The 24,910-nt window shown below is 42.4% G+C and overlaps 3 protein-coding genes across 3 annotated transcripts in view; 2 read left to right on the top strand and 1 right to left on the bottom strand.

Moving 5' to 3' along the window:
* The window catches only part of LOC117820296, a 40,746-nt gene extending 37,940 nt beyond the window's left edge, over window positions 1–2,806 (top strand). The window contains exon 2 of the mRNA XM_034694020.1: window positions 19–2,806. Coding sequence (XP_034549911.1) covers window positions 19–2,806 — 2,788 coding nt within the window. The remainder of the gene's footprint in view (window positions 1–18) is intronic.
* A 3,203-nt stretch (window positions 2,807–6,009) lies between these two features.
* LOC117819903 (Golgi reassembly-stacking protein 2-like) lies at window positions 6,010–9,901 on the top strand. The gene is made up of 9 exons (XM_034693418.1): window positions 6,010–6,121; window positions 6,233–6,436; window positions 6,814–6,900; window positions 6,983–7,113; window positions 7,585–7,717; window positions 7,825–7,957; window positions 8,113–8,184; window positions 8,289–8,405; window positions 8,807–9,901. Exons 1-9 carry the CDS (start codon window positions 6,023–6,025, stop codon window positions 9,031–9,033), a joined length of 1,203 nt encoding a protein of 400 aa, XP_034549309.1. The 5' UTR covers window positions 6,010–6,022; the 3' UTR covers window positions 9,034–9,901.
* On the bottom strand, window positions 9,216–24,910 carry tlk1a (tousled-like kinase 1a). Its single transcript, XM_034693416.1, is given in 24 exon segments — window positions 9,216–11,189; window positions 11,274–11,381; window positions 11,465–11,576; window positions 12,631–12,766; window positions 12,858–13,027; window positions 13,122–13,211; window positions 13,404–13,495; window positions 13,571–13,652; window positions 13,872–13,969; window positions 14,451–14,517; window positions 14,623–14,811; window positions 15,083–15,219; window positions 15,470–15,580; window positions 15,675–15,767; window positions 15,882–15,968; window positions 16,071–16,166; window positions 16,339–16,382; window positions 16,466–16,538; window positions 16,769–16,807; window positions 18,235–18,306; window positions 18,404–18,525; window positions 24,639–24,681; window positions 24,683–24,715; window positions 24,717–24,910. Coding segments are annotated over 24 exon segments (2,307 nt in total). The 5' UTR covers window positions 24,759–24,910; the 3' UTR covers window positions 9,216–11,018.

Here is a 24,910-nt window from a genome sequence, read left to right as displayed (position 1 = left end):
GTCTGCGTTTTGCACCAGAAATGGACTGTTCGAATGGAATGTCATGCCATTTGGACTGTGCAATGCTCCAGCAACCTTCCAGCGCCTGATGGATCGTGTTTTGGCTGGCCTGCAGTGGGAGACCTGCCTAGTTTATCTGGACGACATCATTGTGCTGGGCCGGGACGTGCCAGAGATGCTACAGCGACTCGGCGAGATCTTCGGCAGACTACAACAAGCCAACTTGAAGCTGAAACCTGCTAAATGCTGTCTCTTTCGTCGTCAGGTTGCCTACCTTGGCCACATTGTTTCAGAAGAGGGTGTGACCACTGACCCCAGCAAAGTCAAGAAGGTGCAGGAGTGGCCTACACCTAAGTCCGTCCAGGAAGTCCGTCAGTTCCTTGGCCTTGCATCCTACTACCGACGTTTTGTGCAAGACTTTGCTGCTGTAGCTGAGCCTCTCCACGAACTGACCAAGAAATATACTCAGTTCCAGTGGACTCCAGAGTGTCAGGCAGCATTTGAGAGACTCAAACACCTACTAACCACTACACCGATTCTGGGTTATCCCTTGGACCAGGGCTGCATGACTCTGGACACTGATGCAAGTAATGTTGGCATCGGTGCTGTTCTCTCACAGGTGCAGCAGGGCAGTGAACGTGTGCTGGCCTATGGCAGTCGCAAGCTGTCCAAGACTGAACAGAACTACTGCACAACATGGCGAGAACTGTTGGCTGTTGTGGAGTTTACCTCACATTTCCGGCAGTATCTCCTGGGGCGGCCCTTCATCGTGCGCACTGACCACAGTAGTCTTCGCTGGCTGACAAGGATGAAGGAGCCAGAGGGACAGCTCGCTAGGTGGTTGGAGAAACTCAGTGAGTACGATTTTGAGATCATCCATCGCCCTGGCCGATTGCACGTCAACGCTGACAGCCTCTCCAGACAACCCTGGCGTCAGTCCTGCCCATGTAAACTGCCAGGCCCCTCTCCTCCAGGGAACATCAAGCACCAGGCTGTGCAGTGCGACTTGGACTCTGTCTTCAGCCATGCGGTGCAGAGTCCAGTGGGGGTGGAGGGACATCCTGCTCTAGCCACGGAGAGTCTAGTGGGGGTGGATGAAACCCCACAACCAGGCGCAGACAGTTTAGAGACCCCTGAAAGAATCTTGCTGACTCAAACAGGTGAGGCTGCACTGTTCAGCGGCTGGTCCCCAGAGGAGCTGCAACAGGCTCAGGAGGCTGACCCTGATATCTCACCTATTAGGGCATGGATGGAGGCCAGCAGAGAGCGGCCCTCATGGACTACAGTATCACCATATAGTCCAGCCACAAAGACGTTCTGGAGCCAGTGGAAGCGACTCTACATTCGTAATGGGGTTCTAGTCAGACGCTTCTATTGTCTGGACGACATCCAGTTTTACCCTCAAGTGGTACTGCCCCGCACCCTCCAGCCTGACATCATGAGACAGCTGCATGAAGGACCAGTTGGTGGGCATTTTGGAGTAGAGCGCATGGTGGCGCGGCTCCAGACGCGATACTACTGGTACCATATGAGAGAAGATGTGGCACTCTGGTGCCGCACTTGCACCCGCTGTGCAGCCAAAGCCAGACCCAATAAGACACCACAGGCCCCCATGGGAACCGTCAGGGTGGGGGCCCCAATGGAGCGCATCGCCTTGGACATCATGGGGCCACTGAATGAGACAGAGCGCAAAAACTGTTATGTGCTTGTAGTACAGGACTACTTTTCTAAATGGGTGGAAGCTTATCCATTACCAAATGACAAAGCAGTGACTGTGGCTGAAGTGCTTGCTTCAGAGTGGGTGTGTCGTTATGGAGCACCACAGACATTGCATAGTGACCAGGGCCGAAATTTTGAGTCTGAAGTTTTCCAGAAGATGTGCTCTCTGTTTGGTATTGACAAGACACGCACCACTCCCTTCCGACCACAGTCTGATGGACAAGTAGAAAGATTCAATGCCACGCTGCAGAAGATTTTGGCCACCACAGCTGAGCGCTGTCACTGGGACTGGGACCTCATGATTCCATATGCTGTCATGGCTTACAGAGCGACAAAGCACAGTGCCACCAGCTTCACACCCAACTTCATGATGTTCGGCCGAGAGGTCAGTGAACCGGTGGACCTTGTAGCTGGTCTGCCCCCTGACCCTGAATCTACTCCATCTGCTCCTGAGTATGTGCAGCATCTTCGAGAGCGACTGGAGATGGCTCATCAGATTGCCAGAGATGCACTTGGGGACTCAGTGAAACGTGCTAAGAGGCAGTATGACAAGAACTGCTGTCGCACACAGTACCACGTTGGGGATGCTGTGTGGTACCTCATCAAGGGCACGCGGAAAGTCAAGAACAAGGTCCGAAAGTTTCTTCCAGCGTACGAGGGGCCCTTCTTCATCCTTGGACAGCTAGATGACCTGGTGTATCGCATTCAGAAAGGACCAAAGACCAAAGTGAAAGTGGTTCACCATGACCAGCTAAAGCCCTATCGAAGCCGTGACCTCCTGGACAACTCCTGGGCCCTGGAACGGGCGCAGACCTGGACACCTGTCGAGGTGTCACCCCCAGCCTTGGATGCGGATCCTGCAGACTATGACTCGGGGCTTGCTGGGTTGTTCGTCGACACCACTACGGAGAGAACTGGGGACGAACCCCCACCCGATCCGGTAGGGGACGCCCCTGTTTCACCTGTGCTGTTACCCTCCACCTTTTCTCGGCTGGACTCTTTTTCTGCCATGGACCTTCGGGATAGTGGGGGTGGTGCAGCAGAGCCACCACACCACGGTCGTCACACCCTGAGGGCCGGCCGGTGACGACGACCCCCGGTTTGGTATGGTGAGTGGGTGGCTCATTAAGTGTCTGAGTTTCAGGACTGTTACCAGAGACTTAAAAAGAAAAAAAAAAAAAAAAAAAAAAATGTTGCTATCCGTTGTGTTTTGCTCTGTTAGGGGCTTATGTGCATTAGCATATGTTCACTTTAAAAAAAAAGAAAATTAATCTTGAGGAGTGTGTGTTTGTTTCTAGTTTGTAATTTTGCCTCTACTGTCTTTTATGCCCTACTGTTCTAGGTTAAGCTGCAGGATAGACTGCCTCATGTCTTACTGTACACAAGTAATCTGCACTCCAGCTATTCCTTATGTAATGGCCTGCTACTTTGGACTGTATACCTGTTGAAATGATGCATGTGTTGCCCCTGTTGTTCTGCTGGAGTGGAATTTGTGTCATTGCCATCCAGAGTGGGGGTAGTGTTATACTATTAGTGGAGCTCTGTTGGGAATAGCTGTGTGCGCATGTGTGGAATGTAGGGGGAGTGAGAGTAGAGGATGTGACGTATGTGTGTGTGAAAAAGTGCCGGGAAGCGGGGGAATGAAAGGAGAAGAATAACACTGACTGTTATAGCAAGTGAATGCCGTTTAGAAGTCTATTTGTGAACACAAATAAAGACACGACTCCTCAAACCCAACCGGACTCGTGTCTGCTGTTTTCCCACCGGCTGCATCGAGGTTGAGGTGAACGGGGGTTAGCCCCGAAGTTGGAATAACTTCGGCCCTGGAGCAGACCCGTAAGTCTCCCCTGTGCTCCCCGACTACGGTCAAGGAGCAGAAGCAGTGAATGGTTAACACAATGTTTCCAAAAGCAAGAAAAAAACCTTGTGTCAGTGAGCTCCCTTAAAATTTCATTTTCTGAATCAGCTAAGCGACACATACCTTTATACATCAAATGTCTCAGTACAGCATGAAACGTATGGGGACATTGTTTGATACAAACACAAAACTTGCACTGGTCCATCTTCGATATGCATCATTATATGCTACTTGAAGCTTTTTCATTTTAGCTCTACTGTAACTGCACTGGGCAGTATAAAGAGGAGTACAGTAAGCTCTTAAAAGCTCTGTTTTAACATTATCTGTGCACATTGGAAACTTATGTGCCAGCATATTGGCCTGTGCATAAAGTTTACAGCACTGTCGCTGCAGATCGTCATCATGATCATCATCAGTATAGACAAGTTCACTGTGAGAATCCAGAAGCTGGTAGTGTTGTAGGCAAGACCACATTAAGACCAGACCAGAGTGCACCGAGACCAAGACAAGACCAAGACATTTAGGGATTGAGACCGAGACAAGACCAAGACTATGACCATATATATCAATGAAAAATCATCACGAGAGTTAACAAAATAAAAGACTTCTGTTAATTGTATTCAGGTTAGCTTTAAATAGAATTAACAGCAACAAACAAGGTTTGGTTTTCGTCATCGTTAGTTTAACCTTCCCTTATGATTTTAGTTTTCTGTTTAGAGAAATGTGGGGGGGTTCTCTCTCGTCACAGTAATGACAGGGACACAGAGTGCATCAGTGGTGGTCTTGACCGGTCTTGATTTAAAATATGGAGTCCGCCCAGTCCGAGACCAAGACAAGACTGAGTAAAAATGCTTTTGATTCCGAGACGAGACCGAGAACTTAAATAAGTAGTCTAAAGACCGGTCTCGAGACAAAGACCGATATTGAGTACTACAAAACTAGAAGCTGGGACCTGCAGGATTGACAGCAGAAGTGTGCTTACTATTATAAATGTAGTTCTCCTCTCATGGGTCCAAAAATCTTAATCATTTTGCACCATAAACCAGTAATTGAAATTTAGAGAACCCCTGATCTGATTGATTAGTGGTGTAGTTTTATAAAATATTTGTTAAGGGTATAGGTCGACAGTGTTTATTTAATCCCACTATGATCTTATATTGATATTAAAACTGTTACTGTGTATTGTATTTATTTGTTGCATCAGCTCTGTAAAATCTCCTAACCTTATGACAGTATTTGAAGAGAGTTCACTACTTCACTGCTGCAAAGTGTAGAAGCTCTTGTCTGAGTTAGAACATCTGCTGAATGCGTACATTCAAAGTTTGTAGTTTTGAAGTACCAATAAACTCTGGTTCACTGACTGAGGGACAAACCAAGACAAGCAGTTCATTGGAGGGATAGATGAGATCACTGGTTACAGTAAGTTTACTTTAACGAAACTTCTGACAGGAATCTGGAACTTCAAGTTACAGGGTTCTTCTTTCTCAAACAGCTGAAGCATTGATGGAAAACTTTCAAACTAGGTATATATTATCACTTATTTGTATTACATTTCCTCTAGACTATGGAAGCAAAAAACTATGTTGATACTTAAGTCTTAACCAATTTGATGCATATACGTTAAAATTATATAGGTATACATTATTTATTTTGGCTATATAGGCTCTGATTTTGTCATGGGGTTGATCACCATGATGACAATTGCTGCTTTAAATTAAGGTGGCATGTTCCTCATCACTCTTCTTGTTTTTCTCATGGTCTGTGTCAATTTGAATAACTTGATTCCGATATTATATTTTTGCAAACATTTTTAGGACATAAACTTATCCTTCTGTGGAAATTTAAATATTCAGCATTGACTAATAATTTTGTACTACTCATGACATTTTTGAAAACATTTTTCTTCCTTTGCACTGTATCCACTGTCCAGTTTGCTACACTGTGTTCAAAGGAGTGAAACTGTGTGTGTGTGTTCTTTGTAGCCCTCCCAGGTAAGACATTTAGTGGATTCAGAGAGGCTTAGCGGTGCTTTAAAGCGCACTTTTTGTTTGACACCCTTCTATGCAAACACAAGAGACCTATGTGTGTCAAAAGTCCTGGAGAACAGCTGTTTCTGAGATCCTCAAGTCAGCATCTGGCACCAAAATCATTCCACAGACAAAGTCACTTTGATCGGATTCTTCCTCAGTCTGATTCCTGGTTTTTAGAAAGTAAACCCTTTGACTAAGTCTACATGCTTAGCTGTTCCTGCCACATGACCAGCTGTCCAAATATTTGCATAAAGGAGCAGGTGTACAGGTGTACAGAATAGATTATACAGCAGATAATGCCAACCCTTGAAAATAATTGTGTTCGGATGCAGACCGTTTTAAACAGCTTTATACTATCCTCCTAGCTACATCTCAAAATGAGCGATTTCCATTGAAGCTTCATCGTCTTATCTTTATGATGTCATGTTTACAGGTGCAAGAGAATTCCCCAGGTCACCGTGCAGGACTGGAGCCATTCTTTGATTTTATCATATCCATTTGTGATACTAGACTGGTGAGTTTCCTCTAATGCCAACAATAAAACCTGCTGTAGCTATTGAACCTGCTCCAGTAAATCTCATTTAAGTGCTTCCGACATTGGTTTGAATGATTTGATCTCTCATAGAACAAGGACAACGACACACTAAAAGAGCTGCTCAAGATGAACGTGGAGAGGCCCGTTCAGATGCTGCTGTACAGCAGCAAGACGCTGGAAGTGAGGGAGACCACAGTAACACCCAGCAGCATGTGGGGGGGGCAGGGACTTCTAGGAGTCAGCATTCGCTTCTGCAGCTTTGAAGGAGCCAATGAAAATGTCTGGCATGTCCTGGTGAGTGTTGACTCAGAAGGAGGGTGGGAACATCAAATAGTTATGCAAGTGATAGTTTGCAAATTGTATAATTTATGATGAGTTTATATTGCTGTTGATTTATGTATATGTATCGCGTTAAAGAGCTGTAGATGTTCAAAGTAGATCTGTTAGAGAACAACTTTATATTCTTTTGTACAGTTCAATCTATTGCACTGTATTCTATTGTATTCTGCAAGACCATCGTAAGTTCTTGTCTGTCCTGTTGTAACCACAAGCACAGGTTATTTTATAGATATTACTAAAAAGTTTAAAGAACACATTTTTGAAGTGAAGTTCAAATTCTTGCATTAGTCTGTTTAAACAGAGAGTATATTTCTGTACCTGCCTTGTTCAAGGAGGTGGAGCCAAACTCTCCGGCAGCCCTGGCTGGTTTGAGGGCTCACACAGACTACATCATCGGAGCAGACATGGTCATGACTGAGGTAATTTGTTTGTAGATTAGTCCTAAGTTGTCTTTGGGTGTGCAACAGGTTGACCTGCAGTGTGTCTCTGCTCTGTCAACAGAGTGAAGATCTGTTCTCCATCGTTGAAACCTACGAGGGGAAAGAGTTAAAGCTTTACGTTTACAACACAGACACGGACAATTGCCGTGAGGTGCTCATCACTCCAAACTGTGACTGGGGCGGAGAAGGCAGGTACGGCAGAAAAGGGGTATTGCTATTTGGAAACCTTGATATTTGGTATGAACTTGTTTTTCTCTTGCTTCACAAACGTGAAGCCTTAAAGTGTCTGTGAAGGTTCTCAGTCATCCAGGTCATGGTAATCCAAAGCTTGATCTGTAAGGCAACTGGACTGGTAGAACTTCTTGAATTCTACCAGTCCTGTTGCCTTACGGATCAAGCTTGTGAAGCCTTAAAAAACTTGTTTAGCTAATTTCCCACACCACAATGATGTTCCAAGTCCACGCTGACCCTAAAGTCTTGATGCACAACTAACTCGCACCTCCTGAAAATAACAAAAATAATCCCAGCGAGCATCATTTTGACAGCGAATACTTATTTTACCTGCTACAATGATCAGTGGTTCATCCTGACACTCTTCACAACTTTGTTCATATATATTCAGTCTCAATGTTTACAAACTCACAAGTTTATTTGCGTTTTCAGTCTAGGATGTGGGATTGGCTATGGCTACCTGCACAGGATACCTACAGTGCCATTTTCAGAGGGAAAGAGGGTCAGTTTCCCTTCACAGCCTACCAGCGAGATATGTCCTCCACCTAAAGATGGTTTCACAGAGGTAGATCAGCCATTACAAAATAATGGTTACACATCAGGGGAAAAAAAGAAGTCATCTGGGTTTTAGGTGGAAACACTTTTCTAACATTGAGTGATTTTGTTTACCAGGTTCATCTCTCTGCTGTCGTTCCAACTGTTCCTGTTGCGGTGTCTCCTCCTGCACCGACTGGATTAGAGCAGTCTCTCGCTGGGTTGTCTGTCAGCTCTGACCTGACTTCAGTTGTTAGCAGTCTACAGACAGGTAAACTCCTGTCACTTAAGTCACAAAATTTTGATGTAGACATTGAAAAGTTGATGTAGACGTTTTGTGATAGAAAGAAGTAAACAAACCAAGACATTTAATAAAACTTTGGTGAAAGATGAGTGACACATAACATAACGGTTAATGTGTTTCAGGAGCTCCTACTCTCCAAGTGCTCAGTCAAGCCCCCTCACAAAGTGTTCCCCCATCTGCTGCCACACTACCAGGTCAGTAGATATTACAGAGTATGAAGCTTTCCCGGTTTGCTAAGCTAACATATCACCCCATTAACCTAGCTATGTCTAATATATACATGAAATTTGTTGCACAGGTTTAATGCCCTTACCAGGAGGCCTTCCACCACTTCCTTCTTTACCAAATCTTAATTTCACCTTGCCAGACATGAGCCATGTACTCCCACCTGGAGTGAGTGGATTACAGCACGCAGGTATTGTTTCATTTTCTGGAGTAGTTGCTGTTAGCAAAATCATTGATAAATTAAGCATTATGAAGTGATGCATGTGTAGCAAATGTAGGATAAAGCAAGTTTTTGTGCCATTCCTCAACTATGTAAACACATTAGTAGCACACTGTAGCACTGAGTGACATACTTCCTCATAAAGGTGTACAAAGAATATCATGTAGCATTCAAGAATATGTGCGGTTTGTGAAATTTAAACTGAAATTAGGTTGCAAGCAATTTCTTCTAAGTAAAAAAACAGTCACCAGCAGTGCAAGAGAATATATACTATTACTTTAATGTTGTTTGAAAGTGTGTGATTCTCTTACATGTAGTGAGATATTAGACTATCAGGTAGAAGTTAACGGTTTTTGTGATTTGCTCTATAGGTGGTCCACCTCTCGCCCTGCATGGAGGGGTCCCTGCTGTGACTTTACCCCCATCAGACTTTATTCTTCCCCCCATCACTCCTAATGCAGCTCCTGCTGTCACACAGGACACTCCATCTCTCTCCTTCAAGCCCCAAACGAACAATTCACTCACCGCTACCCCCCTCACATCTCCAATGACCGCCTGTGAATCCATAAATATCACAATGTCTGCTGACTCATCTTAGCAGAGAGCGCATTCTAAGTTGCCAGCAACCTTATAAGTCTTAACTCAATAGAGCCAGTTCGGCTACATTGAACAACTTTTCCTATACACTGTTAGGATTTTTTAAAGCTACATTGCTGCACATCTCACATGCAGCAAAACCAAAGCTTTCTCTTGAATGTTTCCATATACTGCAGTCCTGTATCTGAAGTACATTTTATTTCAGCAGAGTTCAAACATACACTGGGTTACAGAACTTTAAAATGTCAAGTATATGAGGGAGCAGGTTACTTTCGACGTGCAAGTCTGTATCTTTGCTTCTTTTTTCACTTCTACTACAGAGCCTCTGAAAGTTGGATTTGGAATTGGTTGTCTGAACTACTTTTGCTGAACGTATCCAGTTGAAACTGAGTGCCAGCTTTGCACAATCTGCAGATTTTACTGAGAGGAGAGATGACCTAACATTTTATATTGTTAAATGAGCTTTCCTCTTTCAAAAGCAGAGCTCTGACTGTACACAGCCTCTGCTGATTGAATCTGTTGCTGCTGTAATAGCTCAGACTAGGGCTACATTTGAAGTGCATATTTTTGTGTACATATTTACTGAAAGCTACATTTTCAGCTTGGTCTCTCTAAATATGAAAAGGAATGCAAAAAGGGATTGTGAAAATACAAAAGCACTCCAGAAAAACAGTAACCTTTTATGGGCTCTGTAAACTACTCGAGGTCTGTGGGTTTGGATGGGTTCATGATATACTACTTGGTATTTATCTTTATAAAAGCAAGTTTACTTGCTATCACTGTAGCCATTAAATCTACTAAAAGGTTTTGGTTTTGTACAAAAATATTATTTGTAAAGTTGCCTTGATTAAACTAATGTATTTTATCTATCTAAGCCTCTTTTGTGTTTATTGGGCATCTCCAACATGAGTTGTGTTGTGAGCATCCTCTTCTCTACCTGTATCACTGCAGTACCAAACAAAGCCACCGGGTGTCGGTATAATGTCAAAAATCCTGGCAGCTTGCACCCTAACATTTTCACTGCATTACCAGGTGATATGTATCGGTTATTAACTTCAGAATAAACAGGCTTGTATTTTCTTTTGCACCATTCACTGTGAGAGAAAAATGTTTCCTGGAATTTATTATTCAGTCTTAGCAGAACTGCACAGTTTGTACCCGCAGAGGAACATACAGCCCTTAAAAAAGTAAGAGCATCAAAGCAGCGTAATGAAACAACCCAGGAAACTAGTTTTACATGGGGAATTTTTAACTTTGTACATGTTACTGCTGCAGTTCAAAATTCACCTGTACAGCATATACAGTTTCCAATTTATGTTAATTAATATTCCTGCATAGGATTTATATATTGTCATTTTTCTACATTTGGTTACTTTGTGCATTAAACTTATGTTTGCTGCCCCGCCCTACATCACTAGTTTCCACTTGTATGCTACACATTACATTCTCATGGCTAAGTAACTCAATTTAAAGCCTAACACTTGTGAAAAACAAAACATTTAGCCAAATCAATAGTGAAGTCTTTGTAGTTCTACATAACTGCCCTCCTCTCACAGTAAATTAACGTCTAGCAGCTGAATCATTTGCACCCTGGCAGGACCATGTTATTTAATCTGAATGAACGGCCGGCTGCCAAGTCTCCCTTCGGCCCTTTAAGGCTTTATCCGTCTGCAACATCAGAACAGAGTGTCCAGTCACATTTTCTTCAAGGTACGTCGTCAGTTTCAGTGCTTTTGTCGGACCCTCAAAAGATCCTTTCACCCATGTCCTTTTCAAAAAAACATCCCTTCACTGTCCCTTCATTGATCGAGCCCTGGTGAACGAGGAAAAGCCTGGCACAGGTCAGAGGAGACTCAGCTTGGATCTCCTCACCAGTGTCCTGCTCCTCCTGTTTCTGGCTGTTCCTTCTCCCATGAGCCTGAAGCTCACGCAGGCGGAGGGAGCCACTTGGTCAGTTTGCCTTTTAGTTGTCACAGTACAAGGCTGTCAGTATGAGATGATACTGGAGGAGGCGAGTCCTGAGCCAGCAGCACTCATCTGCAGGTTTCCAGATGAGCTAGACCTCCGCATGTGAGGAAGCAGGTACGGGTCGCTTCCCATTTGGTGAACATCTACCCGGTCCTCCTTCCTGTATGCCAGGCACCGCCTTATGAAAGCCTGGAGGAGGGAGGGATTTTTTGAAAAACTGAAGTCCTTGCCACAGTTATTTGACATGCAAAGATTTCTGGATTAGTTCCTTACCTTTGCTTCATTACTGGAAACAGGCTTGACGGGGAACTGAACATCAGTAGCTTTCAGTATGGTGTTCTCCTGCAGGATGTCCTGTTGTGACTGGTTGTGGCCAAAAGGCTGAAAAAGAAGGACCAGTGCTTAATCATAAAGCAATAAATAAATGAAAAAAGCAAGGTTGGAATCATTACTGCTCTCCTTACCTTCCTTCCATAAAGACACTGAAAAAAGATAACGCCCACAGACCACACATCCACCTTATTGGAGATCTTTGGAGGCTCTTTCCCAACCACAAAACATTCAGGAGGCAAGTACCTGGTCAGAAAAAAAGGTTACACTACTAAAAGAGCAGCCTGTTTGAGTGTTATTGTATTTTGAAGTATCTCAAAACTTTCACAACAGTAGGGATGGGGATTTACCGGAATCCTTGTAATCGATTACTTGAATTTCCTAATGAACGATTACTCGAGTACTCGCAATTATTATTATTTTTTTAACCGTAAACAAAAGTAAATAAATAAAAGTCCATTGGAAATGGACCTACCAGACCAGATTTGTAGTAAGTTCTGCTGCCTTTTCTTCATACCGCTCTTCCACTCTCTTGGTTGTTGTTCTCCGTGATGGTAGCTTGTACTCCGACTCGACTAACACGATCAGCTCTTTGAAGCCTTCTCCTTCCACAAAACTTAATGGGAGCATATCTCCAGGTACCATTTTGTTTATCATCAGGCTCACCTTCTCCGCTCTGGTTTCATCACAACAACGTGTGCTAACAGGGCGAGCAAAAGACGTGAATGGAGACTGCCTGTTATCTGTCTCCGCTGTTTTCTCCTTGTGCTTTAAGCGTATGTGGTTAAGCATCAAACTAGTATTTCTATGGTATGTAAGTTTAACGCCACATATCTTGCACTGCACATTAACTTCATCATTTTTTCAAAGTACTTCCAGACATCACTTTTTTTTAACTGACATGCAGCAGGTGTCGGTCAGACGGTTCTGTGTTTGTTGTGCTTTTGCTTTCAGTGGAATAATGTGTTCCTGAAGAGTTGCCGTAGCTGCCGTAAAACACTTGTTTTTGCTGAAATCTGTCTCGATGTGTTCTAAAACTGAAACCGTGGCCGGAGAAGTCAAACGTTTATATTCCTTTAATTATTTTCCTACCTAGTATATTCAGTTAGGCGAAAACAAAAAGCACATGGGTCACATGCTGTATGATTTCACGTTATCTTGCCAGGTGCGAGAGAAACAAAATGCTATTCGAATAATGGGGTCAACAGCGAATACTCGAGTAATCGTACCCATCCCTACACAACAGTCCATATCCTTTTACTGTAACTGATATGTATTTATGTGGATGTTTTTTTCTCACCAATAGGTCCCTGCACCCTGAGAGGTCAAGTCCATCCCGTCTACGCCATAGTTGTCGTCATCCATGATTTTGGACAATCCAAAATCAGTGATTTTGATTTCTCCACAAGCTGTGCCGTCCACCAACAAAATGTTACCTTGAAAGTAAAGGAAAATAAATCACTCTGAATTTCTACACTGGCTTAGGTTTGACTGGGCTATGTATTCTCAACATGAGAGAGTGTTTACCTGGCTTGAGGTCGTAGTGGATAATGGGAGGTTTGATTTCATTCAGGTATTTTAGTGCGTTCACAATCTGCATGACGATGGACCGAGCCTCCTTCTCGGACATTAGCTTATGCTGTTTCAAGTAGAAATCCAAGTCATTGCCCTCGCAGTACTCCATGACAGTGCAAAACCTGTCCAATGGGAAGGAAATACATGCTTAGAATGATGGCCCACATCAAGCAGAAAGGTTCATGAACAAGCTGAAGAAGAACTCAGTGTACTAACGTGTCTGTGTCCAGTGAGAAGTAGTCGTACAGCTTCACGATTCGGGGGTGGTCCAGCTCCTTGTGTATTCTGTACTCTCGACATGCATGCCTGTGAAGAGGAAGGTAATTAGGCCTCTACCAGAAACCAAAGCATGAAGGTGAAGGTGCTTCATTCTGTACTGACAGCTCTGTGAGGAGGCTTATGGAGAGGAATAACAATACACTGAGAGCAAAGGACATCAGAGCAGCATGTGCAGTATACTACAGGAGATGTTAAATATTTAAACATGAGCTAACATACTTGTGATAGTTCTCCTTCTTCTCTTCTCGCCAGTTTTTGTTGAGTTGGTGGATCTTCACAGCAGCATATCGTTGCTCAATCAAGTCAAAAGCCTGAACAAAATACCCAGTTGTTTTATTTTTGAAAAACAAAACCTGTAATGGGTATGACTTTATTTATGATCTTACCTTGTAAACTTCACTAAAGCCCCCTCGTCCTAGAAGGTGTAGGAGCAGATACCGTTCATTCAACGTTGGGTGATCTTTAAATCTTCAGAAGGGAAAAAAACGTAAAAATAATAAAATTAGAGGAAGATTTCGCAGCTTTACTTCACTCTGCCAACACATGATGAACATGGCAAAGGAAAAGACAGTTTTATTCATCAGGCAGCTACTTTATCCAACAACTGAGGTTAGGGATGTTGGCCTTATGTGATCTCATGTCCCAATGTCAATGCAGTAAATGTTGAAGAAATTGATTCAGACTCACTGCGAGCTGTCCTCGTTATTTATTCTCTTCAGCTCCCGAATGTGAAGGTTGCGCACTCTCTCCAGACGCTCCAGCTCCGCCTGGATCTCAGCTTCTTCCTATAAATGATTCAAGTACACAAACACACAAATGCACACAAGGAACTTCAGAGCGTTGGCTACAAGGAGAGGAGCTCATCAAAGCCCACTTGCGCACAGCTGACTAGTTAAGTATTAAATATTTACGGGTGACTCGGTACATAATCTGTCGGGCAATGCTTGTGATGCTTATTCATTGAGAAAACAATGAGTACATGAGTACAAGGAACATTGTTTCAGCTGGAGACACAGGAGAATCAATGTTCAATTAGCTTCATAATGAAAAGAGAGATTTGACAGATTAAATAATTCACCACCTCCAATTAGGTTAACTTCTAAACTGTGTGAATGCCCTTTTACCCTTTTGGAAATTGAGGCCTGGATAAATTGAATGATCTGTGAAATTAATTACAGACATAAAAGGTTCTGTGCAGCACAGGAAGACAAATGGAAAAATCATGTTCTAGTAAATTGTAACTTGTAGGTTTAGCTCTGTGCAAACCTTCTTGAGATGTCCAAGTCGCAGTTTGAAGATCTCTTCCTGTTCATGGTACTCTGCTAGTGTCAGCCTGTCCAGAATGACAGAAACAAAGAGGGCAATTGGTTTTCAGCCACTTAGTTTTTACTTTGACATAAACATTTAGCTTTCACTTGTACCATCCTGTTGAACTTACAGCTGAGGTAGGCTGGGTTTCAGAAAGGGATCACTCTCTGCTCCATTCACTGCCTTGGTTTTGCGTTGCTTTGGCTCTGAGTTTGTGGTTGGTGCTTGGGAGTTGCTGGAGGACGGAGGTTTCCTCTTGGCTAGAAGTTTTCTCTGCCTCTCAATATCTTCTCTCTGTTGGTTTATCCATTCTTGCTGTCTGTAGATGGAGAGCAGTATTTTCTGTTAGTACTATCTCTGCAGTCGTGTTAATTGCAATGCGGCAAAGCACTTAATTTAACAGAACTTATATGAAAGCCTGAACATTATTTCATATGAGCAGTAGTTCAATCTGATTCAACAGTTCATCAGAAATTTGATGTTTTCAAATTACAGATGATGAAGATTGAATCATAGTTAATATTTGACGACTTCCTAACAGCAAAATGATAATATGACAAATGAGAAACAAGCTCATTTAAAGATCTTACTTCACAAGGTTTTGGAAGGCGTAACCATCAGTCCACTGCTCTGTGAATGAGGCCCCATGTCTCACTGTAGTGAAATGTCCTAAACGAAGTCTATCCTGCATACTCTTCTCCCGGCAGGCCTGCTTCTCCTGGGTGCTCTGCAGAACAACACAAAAACAATAGGTTTGCATGTGGATTCACACACACACACAGACACAGACACACACAGACACACACAGACACACACACAGACACACAGACACACACAGACAGACACACACACACACACAGACACACACACAGACACACACACACACACACAGACACACACACAGACACACACACAGACACACACACAGACACACTGTATATGTGAGCAAAGAGGGTTAAAATAATAGATAAATTTACCTTTTCTATGAGCAACTTCTTGCTCATAGTGATGCATTTATTCAAGCGTTCCTTGTACTTTTCAAGTAATTTTTGTTGTTCATCTACCTGTCTCCTGAGATCGCAGTTTGCCTACAGAGCAGAGCAAAAAAAAAACCATTGCTTTACCACAGATTGTCCAACTTTAATAACATCGCAACCAAATGCACATTTCTGTTCTCCTTACCCTTAGTAGATCATCTATTCTGCCCTCCTTCTTCTCAAGGTCGAGATTCTTAGTGCTTTCAAGGGCAGCCAATTTCAGCACTGTAAGGTCAGTCTGGAGTGGGAAACGACAAAAAAAAGTTGTTTTGAAAATCACAATCTCAAACACATTTAAGAGCGATCACAAAGAGCTGGTGGTGTCTGAAGTATCCAGAGTCGTCCCCCTCACCTGCACAAATTTGACTGCTTGTTGCTTTGGATGCGTCATGTGGTCCCCAAAAGACAGACTAGTAGGAGATGAACTGTTTTGTCTAACCTATAACGGGGGAGACAGAGAGAGAGAGAGCAATTCTTTGACAGGACTGCAGCAAATGGAACAACAAAATGCATTTTGAGTGCAAGGGATGGCATAACTTACAGCTGTGCCCTGAGCGGAGTGGGAATGTGAGTTCTGGGGCGAACGGATCACTGGTGGGAGACCTCTCACAGGACTGGACCCATTTCCTCCCTGGAACTAAAGGGTTAGGATAGGAAAGTTAGATCACAGTGGACCTTTGAGACACTGTCACACTATCATTTAAGGGACAGGTAACAGATTATGCCTCAGATATTGGAATAGTAACACAGAACACACCATTCAATATAAAGTTCTCTTAAATTTAATAAACACCAGCCAACAAACTTACATCAAAATAATCACTGATTTTGGGTCCTCGCACAGTTGTTTTCCCTGTAAAAGGAAAAAGAGGTTAAATAGTGAAGTGATGAAAAGACAAAGCTGAAATCTAACCAGTTGAGTGCAGGGACACTCACCTTGGCTGCTCTCTGACTGGATCTCAGGTTTCCTTTTTCTGCCTCTGGTTTCAGACTGTTTCTTCTCTGGGGTCTGAAAGAGAAAGTTTTATTTAACAATATTTAATGAAACAATCACTTCACAGAATGTAATGTACCAACATCAATTTAAAAGGCTATCTACAATCTAAAAGAATCCAGGCAGAAAAATAACAGATTTAACTGTTGACTTTTGTATCTGCTCTCATTGTAGCCTTATATTTGAAGCCTGTGTAGCCCTGCCTTTACAGGATAACATTAAATTCCATGTTCTCATACACTTACCGAATAAGCAGGAGAGCTGCCTCTTTTCACATCTGACCCCTACAAAGTGAGTGAGACAAGTCTGTTATGACAAACTGACTCTTGTAATGTTTAATTACAGTATTTTGTACATGCTTTTTGCCTCTTTGTGATATATTTTAATGTGTTATCCTTTTTAACATGTATATATGTACTTCTAGGTTGTTAAACCACTCACCTGATGGCTAACACAAGTGCATTAACATCTGTTTAAATGTATATTTATTTACAGTCCTTTTTCAACAGAGCCAAACAAATTACTCTGAGAGCATTTGCAAAGAAAACACAAAATTACTGTTTCAGATATCTTAAAATAACACTGTGCAGTCACAGCATTGGTTAACAAGTGCGGCTCTGATGTCAGTTGCCCTGTGTGCATCAGGAGGAACAATCCCTGATTTGTACAAAGAGTGTGTGAAAAGGCCAACTCAACTCATCATAACTGTGATTTATTTTTAAATCTTGCACAATGCTGCAAAATGTTACAGCAGCTTTAGACTGCATTCAGACCAACAACACTACTACAGCAAAACAACACAAGGGACTGTAGAGGTGTGGGATATGCTGTCTGAGTTTGCACAAAGAACAAAATATATGAAAATGGAAGTTCAGTTTAAAGTCTTGGGCTGCGTGTCCATTGCGGTAGCGCCCACAACCTCATTTTCCGAGCGCTTCTCACCAGTGTTAACTGTTGCTGGGTAACAAAAGTAGTCACGCTGACACTTCCGTGTCCCGTCATGTCTGTTTTAAAATGCTCTGTATGCTTCATACATGCTTTCATTCAACGGCATTAACATGAAACTGTAAAACATATTGATAGAGATATTATCAGAGCATCAGCAGCAGCTCTAAATCAGGAAATCATATCTCAAAAAAACGAGTGTGATAACTTTTCTCTTCTGCACGGACCTCTGCCATTGTGTTGACAAAAATGAGTGTAGAAGTCCCGCCCCTTCTTGATTGTGATAGGTTGGTGATCAAGAAGTGACATTGAAAAGCACAGCGGTGTTCCAAAAGTTGAACTATTTTCAACTGAGAGCACTCAGAGCGCTGCGACAAAAATCAGCTGACGCTGAGAGCGTTTTGGCACTGAGGGCGCTGAATCACATTGAGTTTAAATAGAAAACCGGCGCTGCCAGCGCAAAAAAAGTCAGCAGTGGACATGCAGCCTTATTGAATACCAGTACAAATGATAACACAGGATAGAGCTTGTTATCCTGAAAGAAGCAGATGCTGTGGTCTCATTGCAGTCAATTAGGACGGCCTTTGCTGGTCTGAATGCAGTCTTAAATAACACTCCATGGGGAGATTTAGGTTTGTTGATGGTTGAATTTAGTGGTTGGGATATCAATTTAGTGTCACCCATTTAAACCATTTGAATAGTTATTTTAAAATGAAGGCCAAGATCAAACAGCTAGATAGTAAGTAATGTCTGCAGGTTACTGTACCTCTGATTCCTTGTCACTTGAGGATCCCAGGCTTCCAAAACTATGATTTGAACATTCATTATTGGTCAAACCCTAAAACAGAGAAAAGGTTCAGAATAGAATGGTCATTGCCTCTTGAGCAATACTCTAAACAAACACTATGTACAACACATTGTTTCATATTACTTACTTTGGTTCCCCCACTTGTGCTGCCAGTGCTCCCCCCTGTGCTGCCGCTGACCCCGCCCATAAAGCGGGCCTCCAGCAGCTCCTGTCTCCGGGGGTCCAGGCTGTGCAGCTCCTCCATGGTGCCTGTGAGGGTTAGAAACAGTTCACAGAGTGTGTCAGTTACTCAAGGATCAGCATACATAAGTGCATCCTATCAACTCCCACTCAAGAGCCGGTGACACAGTGGCAATGATCTTGAGAACAGAGTTATGATAAACACAACATGTCATGACAGGTGATACTAAAAGTCTAGACCAGAATATAGGCCAAGGCCAAATTTATGCCTGTTCCCCAGTGGCAGGACAGGTTTCACTCTACATTTGTGAAGCACTGAGAGGATGAGCAAGCTTGTTACCAGTTCCAGATCTAATAGTAGGAGCTGATCATCCTTACACAAATATAATGAAGTCAGCAGGATAAATTATTGCTGTTAGGAAGGCAGAATAGATATGTCTAAGAAACCAGCATTATTATCCTTAGATGAAGAGCAATGTTTCGACCGCCAGGCACTGATGAATAATGCGCTGCTGTGGGACTGTTATGTGAGCTCCCTTGGCTTCAGTGTTGCTGCACTCTCAGTGGGGTCTGCCCACTAAACCTGTGCTGCAATGAGACGACCATTTTGAATCAACACAAGGAATCCATCTAAGTGAAAAAGGGACGACAATGAGATACTATTTTGAATTGTCTTTGAACAGCGCTGAATATGATCCAGAGATGCATTATCAGACCACAATAAACAAACCTTTGCAAGAATACTGGAACAAAAGGCCATTCTTTGTGCACTGAATTAAATATATTAGCCACAATAAAGTTATGTAAACAATGCCATGGCTGGCACATAGGGCCACTTCAGTGTTTAACTTAGGGCCACATGAGGAATGTTTCATAACAGGTATGATACAGCCAAGAGATTAGAGTTGGGTAGTGACGTCCTCACCAAATTCATGAAGTGAACCGTCACCTGCCGTAATTAGGATAAAAATCAAACGTAGCTCATAACGCTCTTTAACCCAGCAGAGGACTGCTTCATGTGAGACAGCCATCACTCAGTCACTGTACACAGATACTTCAGCCTACAGTGTAGTTCATGACCTTCACTAATAAAGCTGAGAGTTATACAGAGCCACATCAGGCTTAACGATCAAATGACCAGTTTATCAGCCCCACAAATACCAGTTCCTCAGGCAGAGTTTAGATTAACAGGCCAGAGTCAGGATTCATATGTTCATGGCAAAGCTTTACATTTGAAAGTGTGTGTGAATGACAAAGGTATTTATGTCAGAAGCTGATAAACCCATTCAAATAAAAAAAAAGTGATATTCAACAGCAGTATGTGGATCATATGTCTTTCAATATAAAACCGATAATTTAAAGAAACAACAGAAAACCACTCGTTTTCTTTTGAGTATTTAAAACCCACAAAACGGAGAATGACTCAGGTTCTCATTTCCCATTTTTCACTTTTCAAGACAGAATGAAGAAAAATGGATAACAAGCACTCCAATCCCATTTATCTCATTTTGGATATTGAACTGGTCATTACACCGAAGTGGGATAAATGAGATTTCATCGCTTGTTACTTGTTTTTTCTGGATTTTGATTTGAGCACAAAATCAAACATCAGAAAACGAGTCATCTGTTTTTCGTGTTGGTTATGGAATATTTGAAAGAACAATTTTTGACAGCTGTCATATTGAAAACAAATTGTGGAATGAAACAGGGACTCAGTTGTTTTTTGGCAAATGTCATAACATGAGTATCTTTTGTAGTTAAATATCAGATTAGAAAACTGTTGCAGGCTGTGATTGAAGGTTGTTGAGTTTGGTCTACAGCTAAAGAAAACATTGATATATTTCAGTCCAACCACAAGCAGAAAATAACAATGGTGACCAAATGAAACAACAGTGACCCAGTTCTAGTCATTTGTTTTTTGACATGCTTCCAGGATACTACAGGAGGCAAAGAGGGTGTATTTAAAGTGAGTGTATGGGTTAACAGAATCTAGGACTTGATTTTCAATTTTTTTAATATTTGTTCACTTAGTAAAAATCAAAGAGTTACTGCGAATATTTTCTCATTTTAAGTAAAATGTTTCATCATTTTCACCAGTGACTGGCTGTATTCCAGACGGTGGCTATAGAGCGTCTTAAAGCTGTTTGCAAACTGAATTAAAGCTAGGGTTGGTAGTCACAGAAAAACTAGCATGAATTAGAATGTAGCATTTCTTCAGGACTGTCTATCCCCTTCCCCCTCCCCTTGCAGCTCCTCCAAAACGACGCCCCGCTCACATGCACGAGCACCCCTGCTTCGCGACCATATGATCGTGACTGATTCAAAACCGGTCCTCAGCACATCGTTTGTCGCTTGCACTACGTCAACTCATGTCTCACTCAGAGGTAAGAAAACACCAAAACATCACCAGAGTGAAAGTTAAAAACACAAACAAACATGAAATGTACGTGCAGGAGGCGGGCAGAATGGCAGGACAGGATTTGATTGGTTTCCTAATGTGGCTCCCATAGGCAGGGATTGGTTGGTGTTTTCCCAGGTTTACTCCGGCTGTAGATAGCGGCTTTTTTTGCTCTTTTTTAAGAACACATTATGTATTGATTGCCATCGGGACAGAAAGATAATTTTAACCTGTAAAACAACAAGTGTATCAAAATCTGACAACCAACCCAGGCTTTAAGTAGCAGAAGAAGAAGAATGCCAACTGCATTAAATAGCAAAAGTGGAAGAAAACATTTGCTGCAATTTTATCAATTTCTTAGACTGAGCATAGCTGTAAAATGTAAACACACACGCCACTCCACGTCACAGAAACACCGACATAAAGACGGAGACAGACGCCGTCCGTGCCCGCTACTAGGTGCACCTCGTCCTGCTGCTGGTTAACGCGACTGCCACACAAACGAACTGTTGATCGGACAGGTTTGTGTGTGGGGGGATTATTCGATTGATCATCAAATAGATGCCAGTGATAATCAAATAGTATTTTGGCTTGAAATGCCCATCCCTTACAGAATCCCCTCGCTTTCATCTGATTTGTGCATGAGTTACATTAAAATACACTCAGAGAGAAAATGACCCGATAAAAATGCCAGATGTATCCAACAGAACTGAACCCATGACCAGATACTGACCTGATAGCTATATGACATGATTCAATTAACAACTGAGAAAATAATTCTAGGAGTTAAGGATTATGAGCCAGACTGTCCCACTGGTCTCTAGTTTGGGCTGAGAGGATGGGAATTTACAGTAATCCTTGTAATCGATTACTCTAACTACCTAATGAACAACTACTCGAGTAATCACAATTATTATGAATTTTTTTAACCGTGAACAAAAATAAATAAAAGTCACGGACCTCCCGGACCAGAATTGTAACAGCCACTTTATCAACATGTTGCAAATCAACTCTAAGTTCTGCTGCCCTTTCTTCATACATCTCTTCCACTCTCTTGGTTGTTGTTCTCAGTGATGGTAGCTTGTGCTCCAGGTCGACAAACGCGGTCAGCTCTTTGAAGCCTTCTCCTTCCACAAAACTTAATGGGAGCATATCTCCAGGTACCATTTTGGTTATTAGCAGGCTAATCTTCTCCACTCTGGTTTCATCACAACGACATGTGCTAACAAGGCGAGCAAAAGACGTGAATGGAGACTGCCTGTTACCGGTCTCCGCTGTTTTCTCCTTGTGCTTTAAGTGTATGTGGTTAATCATCAAACTAGTATTTCTATGGTATGTAAGTTTAACGCCACATATCTTGCACTGCACATTAACTTTGTTGTTTTTTTCAAAGTACTTCCAGACATCACTTTTTTAAACTGACATGTTGCAGGTGTCTCAGACGGTTCTGTGTTTGTTGTGCTTTTGCTTTCAGTGGAATAATATGTTCCTAGAGAGTTCCCGTAGCTGCCGTAAAACACTTGTTTTTGCTGAAATCTGTCTCAGTGTGTACTAAAGCTGAAGCCGTGGCCGTAGAAGTCATACGTTTATATCCCGTTAATTATTTCCCTACCTAGTATATTCAGTTAGGCGAAAACAAAAAGCACATGGGTCACACCAGGGTTTACGTTAGCCGGTATTTACTGGCTATTAGGTGCCTAAGGGGCACGGAGGACAATGGACTGACACGGCAGGTCATGCCTGTTGGCCCCCAGACCAGAGGAAGCTCAGGTTAGAGTGAACGTGCGGGGCTCTCAAACTTCAGTGCTTATTAGATCATGAAGCGCTCTATAATGTCCACGTGAATGTAAACCGGATTATGCAAACTGCACTTTAAGAAAAGAAAGTCCAAGCTGTGTGCTGGTCCGTTACGCTATGATACAGTCTCTCTCCCTCCCTATCTTGCTCCGTGCAGCAGGTCGGCATTGACGTGCTGTCCCCCGGTGCTTGATCATATTATTTATTAATTTATTAATTTCAAATTTTAATATTTTCAGTGTCGTATTGCTAGTAAATGTAAGTTATTAAGCATATCGGGCTTTCAGAACAGATGTCTGACAGTATATTCTATATGGCCGGAATTCTGGAATATCAACGGTCAAATTGGCCAACATAAAAAAAGTGTCCCGTAAACTCTGGGTCACACATGTAACGCTGTATGAGTTCAAGTTATGTTGCAAGGTGCACGAGTAACAAAATGCTACTCGAATAATGGGGTCAATGGCGAGTACCCGAGTACTCAAGTATTCGTACCCATCCCTACTTAACACTGCTTTTAGGAAAGAAAAAGTGCTAGATGTAGTTTCTTAAACCGTGTGTTTTTACTGCATCTGTTAAAAGTCTATAACTTAACCTATTGAAACCATATTGGAAGCCTTAGCTTTAAAACATCTCCTTCTGTGGTTACAATCCTAGACTTGCATAATATAACTCCACTTCACAGAGAATGAGTGTACCAGTCTCATAAAATAAACACAAAATCACCAAGGATGTCCTTTTGTTTCTCTCATGAAGGCCACAGTGCATGACTATTATCTATATTCAAGCCCCTGCGAGAACAAGTGGTTGAACCCTTACAACCCTTGCTGTGGATGTCATTTTAACTCTGTGCTACTCAGCAGTGACCACCTGTTTATGGCACACACATGGGAAATCTCAAAGAATCTCCTGCATTTACACATAGGCTCACCCATTGACAAAGCTTAAAAACTTAACATAGGTGACAAAAGTCTCCACATTTTGTTACATTGTGAAATGTCATAATGATATAGGGAGCCATCAAAGGATAATGTCAATCACTGCATGCCTCACTGACAATACAATGAAACTAAGAAGCTACATTAATGACTAAAGATGTGTCAAAGTCCTTCGTCAGTATTACACCCATAGAGGACTGCTGATTGATCAATCAGGGTGTGATTTACATTAATAAAAATTGCATTAGGACAACAAAATGTGCACATTATTTCACTGCGTTCATTTAGCATGTAGAATAAGTGTTCTTTCATTTGTGTGGGGCATGTGGCTTCAACACTTAGCTCTTTACTCCAAGTTAGTAATACTAAAAGGTCAAACAAGGCTACCAACAATCCAATGCAGTGGCATCAATAATAAAAAGCTATCTTATAGACTATAACCATACTTTGTTAGGGAAATACACATGTATAGTGTCTTTGTACTAACATTGCGACCCGTTAAGGTGATGATTTACCCCTGTTACATCGCTGCTGTGGCGATTATCTACAGAAACACACAACTCACAAAGGGCTGCTAACAATGCAATGCACATTAACTTATGCATTGCCTGCTAACAAGCCAGTGATATACCGTTAACATTAACAAAAGAAGCTTGATTCACTGCTTGCATTTCCTGATGTAACGTTATTTCTACATCTATCAGTACTTTGACAAGTGTTTGCTTATAACGGCAGCGTGCTTTGAGACAGATGCACCGAGTCCAGCGGTAACCTTTCAGCTCTAATACAGGTTTTAATCGCCATGATGTATTTGTCTTTAGGTTACTGGCCTGAGCACAAAAAGACGGTCCTGTCTGTGTCCTCGCTAGCTAGCCAAACAGGCTCAACTGACTTTGGATCTGACGGGTTACTGTAACGTTAGCTAGCAAAGCAGGTTTCGCCACCAATATTTGGTCGGTCTTTTTAAAACATTTTCCTTTCGTTGTGCACAAAACCACCAAAACGAGCATGTAGAAAAGACATTAGCGGGTTAGAACGTTTCACGATACCTTCCTGGGCCTTCACCCCTGCCGTGGTATGTTGCTGAAAACACAGTCCGTGTTGGGGACGTGGAGAGCTGGGACCAAAGATGGCGTCCCCTCCAAACTTCCACTACTTTGGACACTCATGAAGCTACTTTTCGTGTGTTGGCACTGCCGCGCACACGGTTAATCTTTCACACAGACTGTGGAATTCACAGACTGACATGCCACAGTTTCTTTGACATGGGTGCAGTGGCTGTAACTGGGTGAAAATTTCTACTTATTATCTGTTTTTAGGG

Source organism: Notolabrus celidotus, chromosome 10 (genome assembly GCF_009762535.1).
Source record: "Notolabrus celidotus isolate fNotCel1 chromosome 10, fNotCel1.pri, whole genome shotgun sequence".
Lineage (NCBI taxonomy): Eukaryota > Metazoa > Chordata > Actinopteri > Labriformes > Labridae > Notolabrus > Notolabrus celidotus.
Note: the sequence above shows the minus strand (reverse complement) of the source record. Positions and strands in the feature narration are given on the sequence as shown.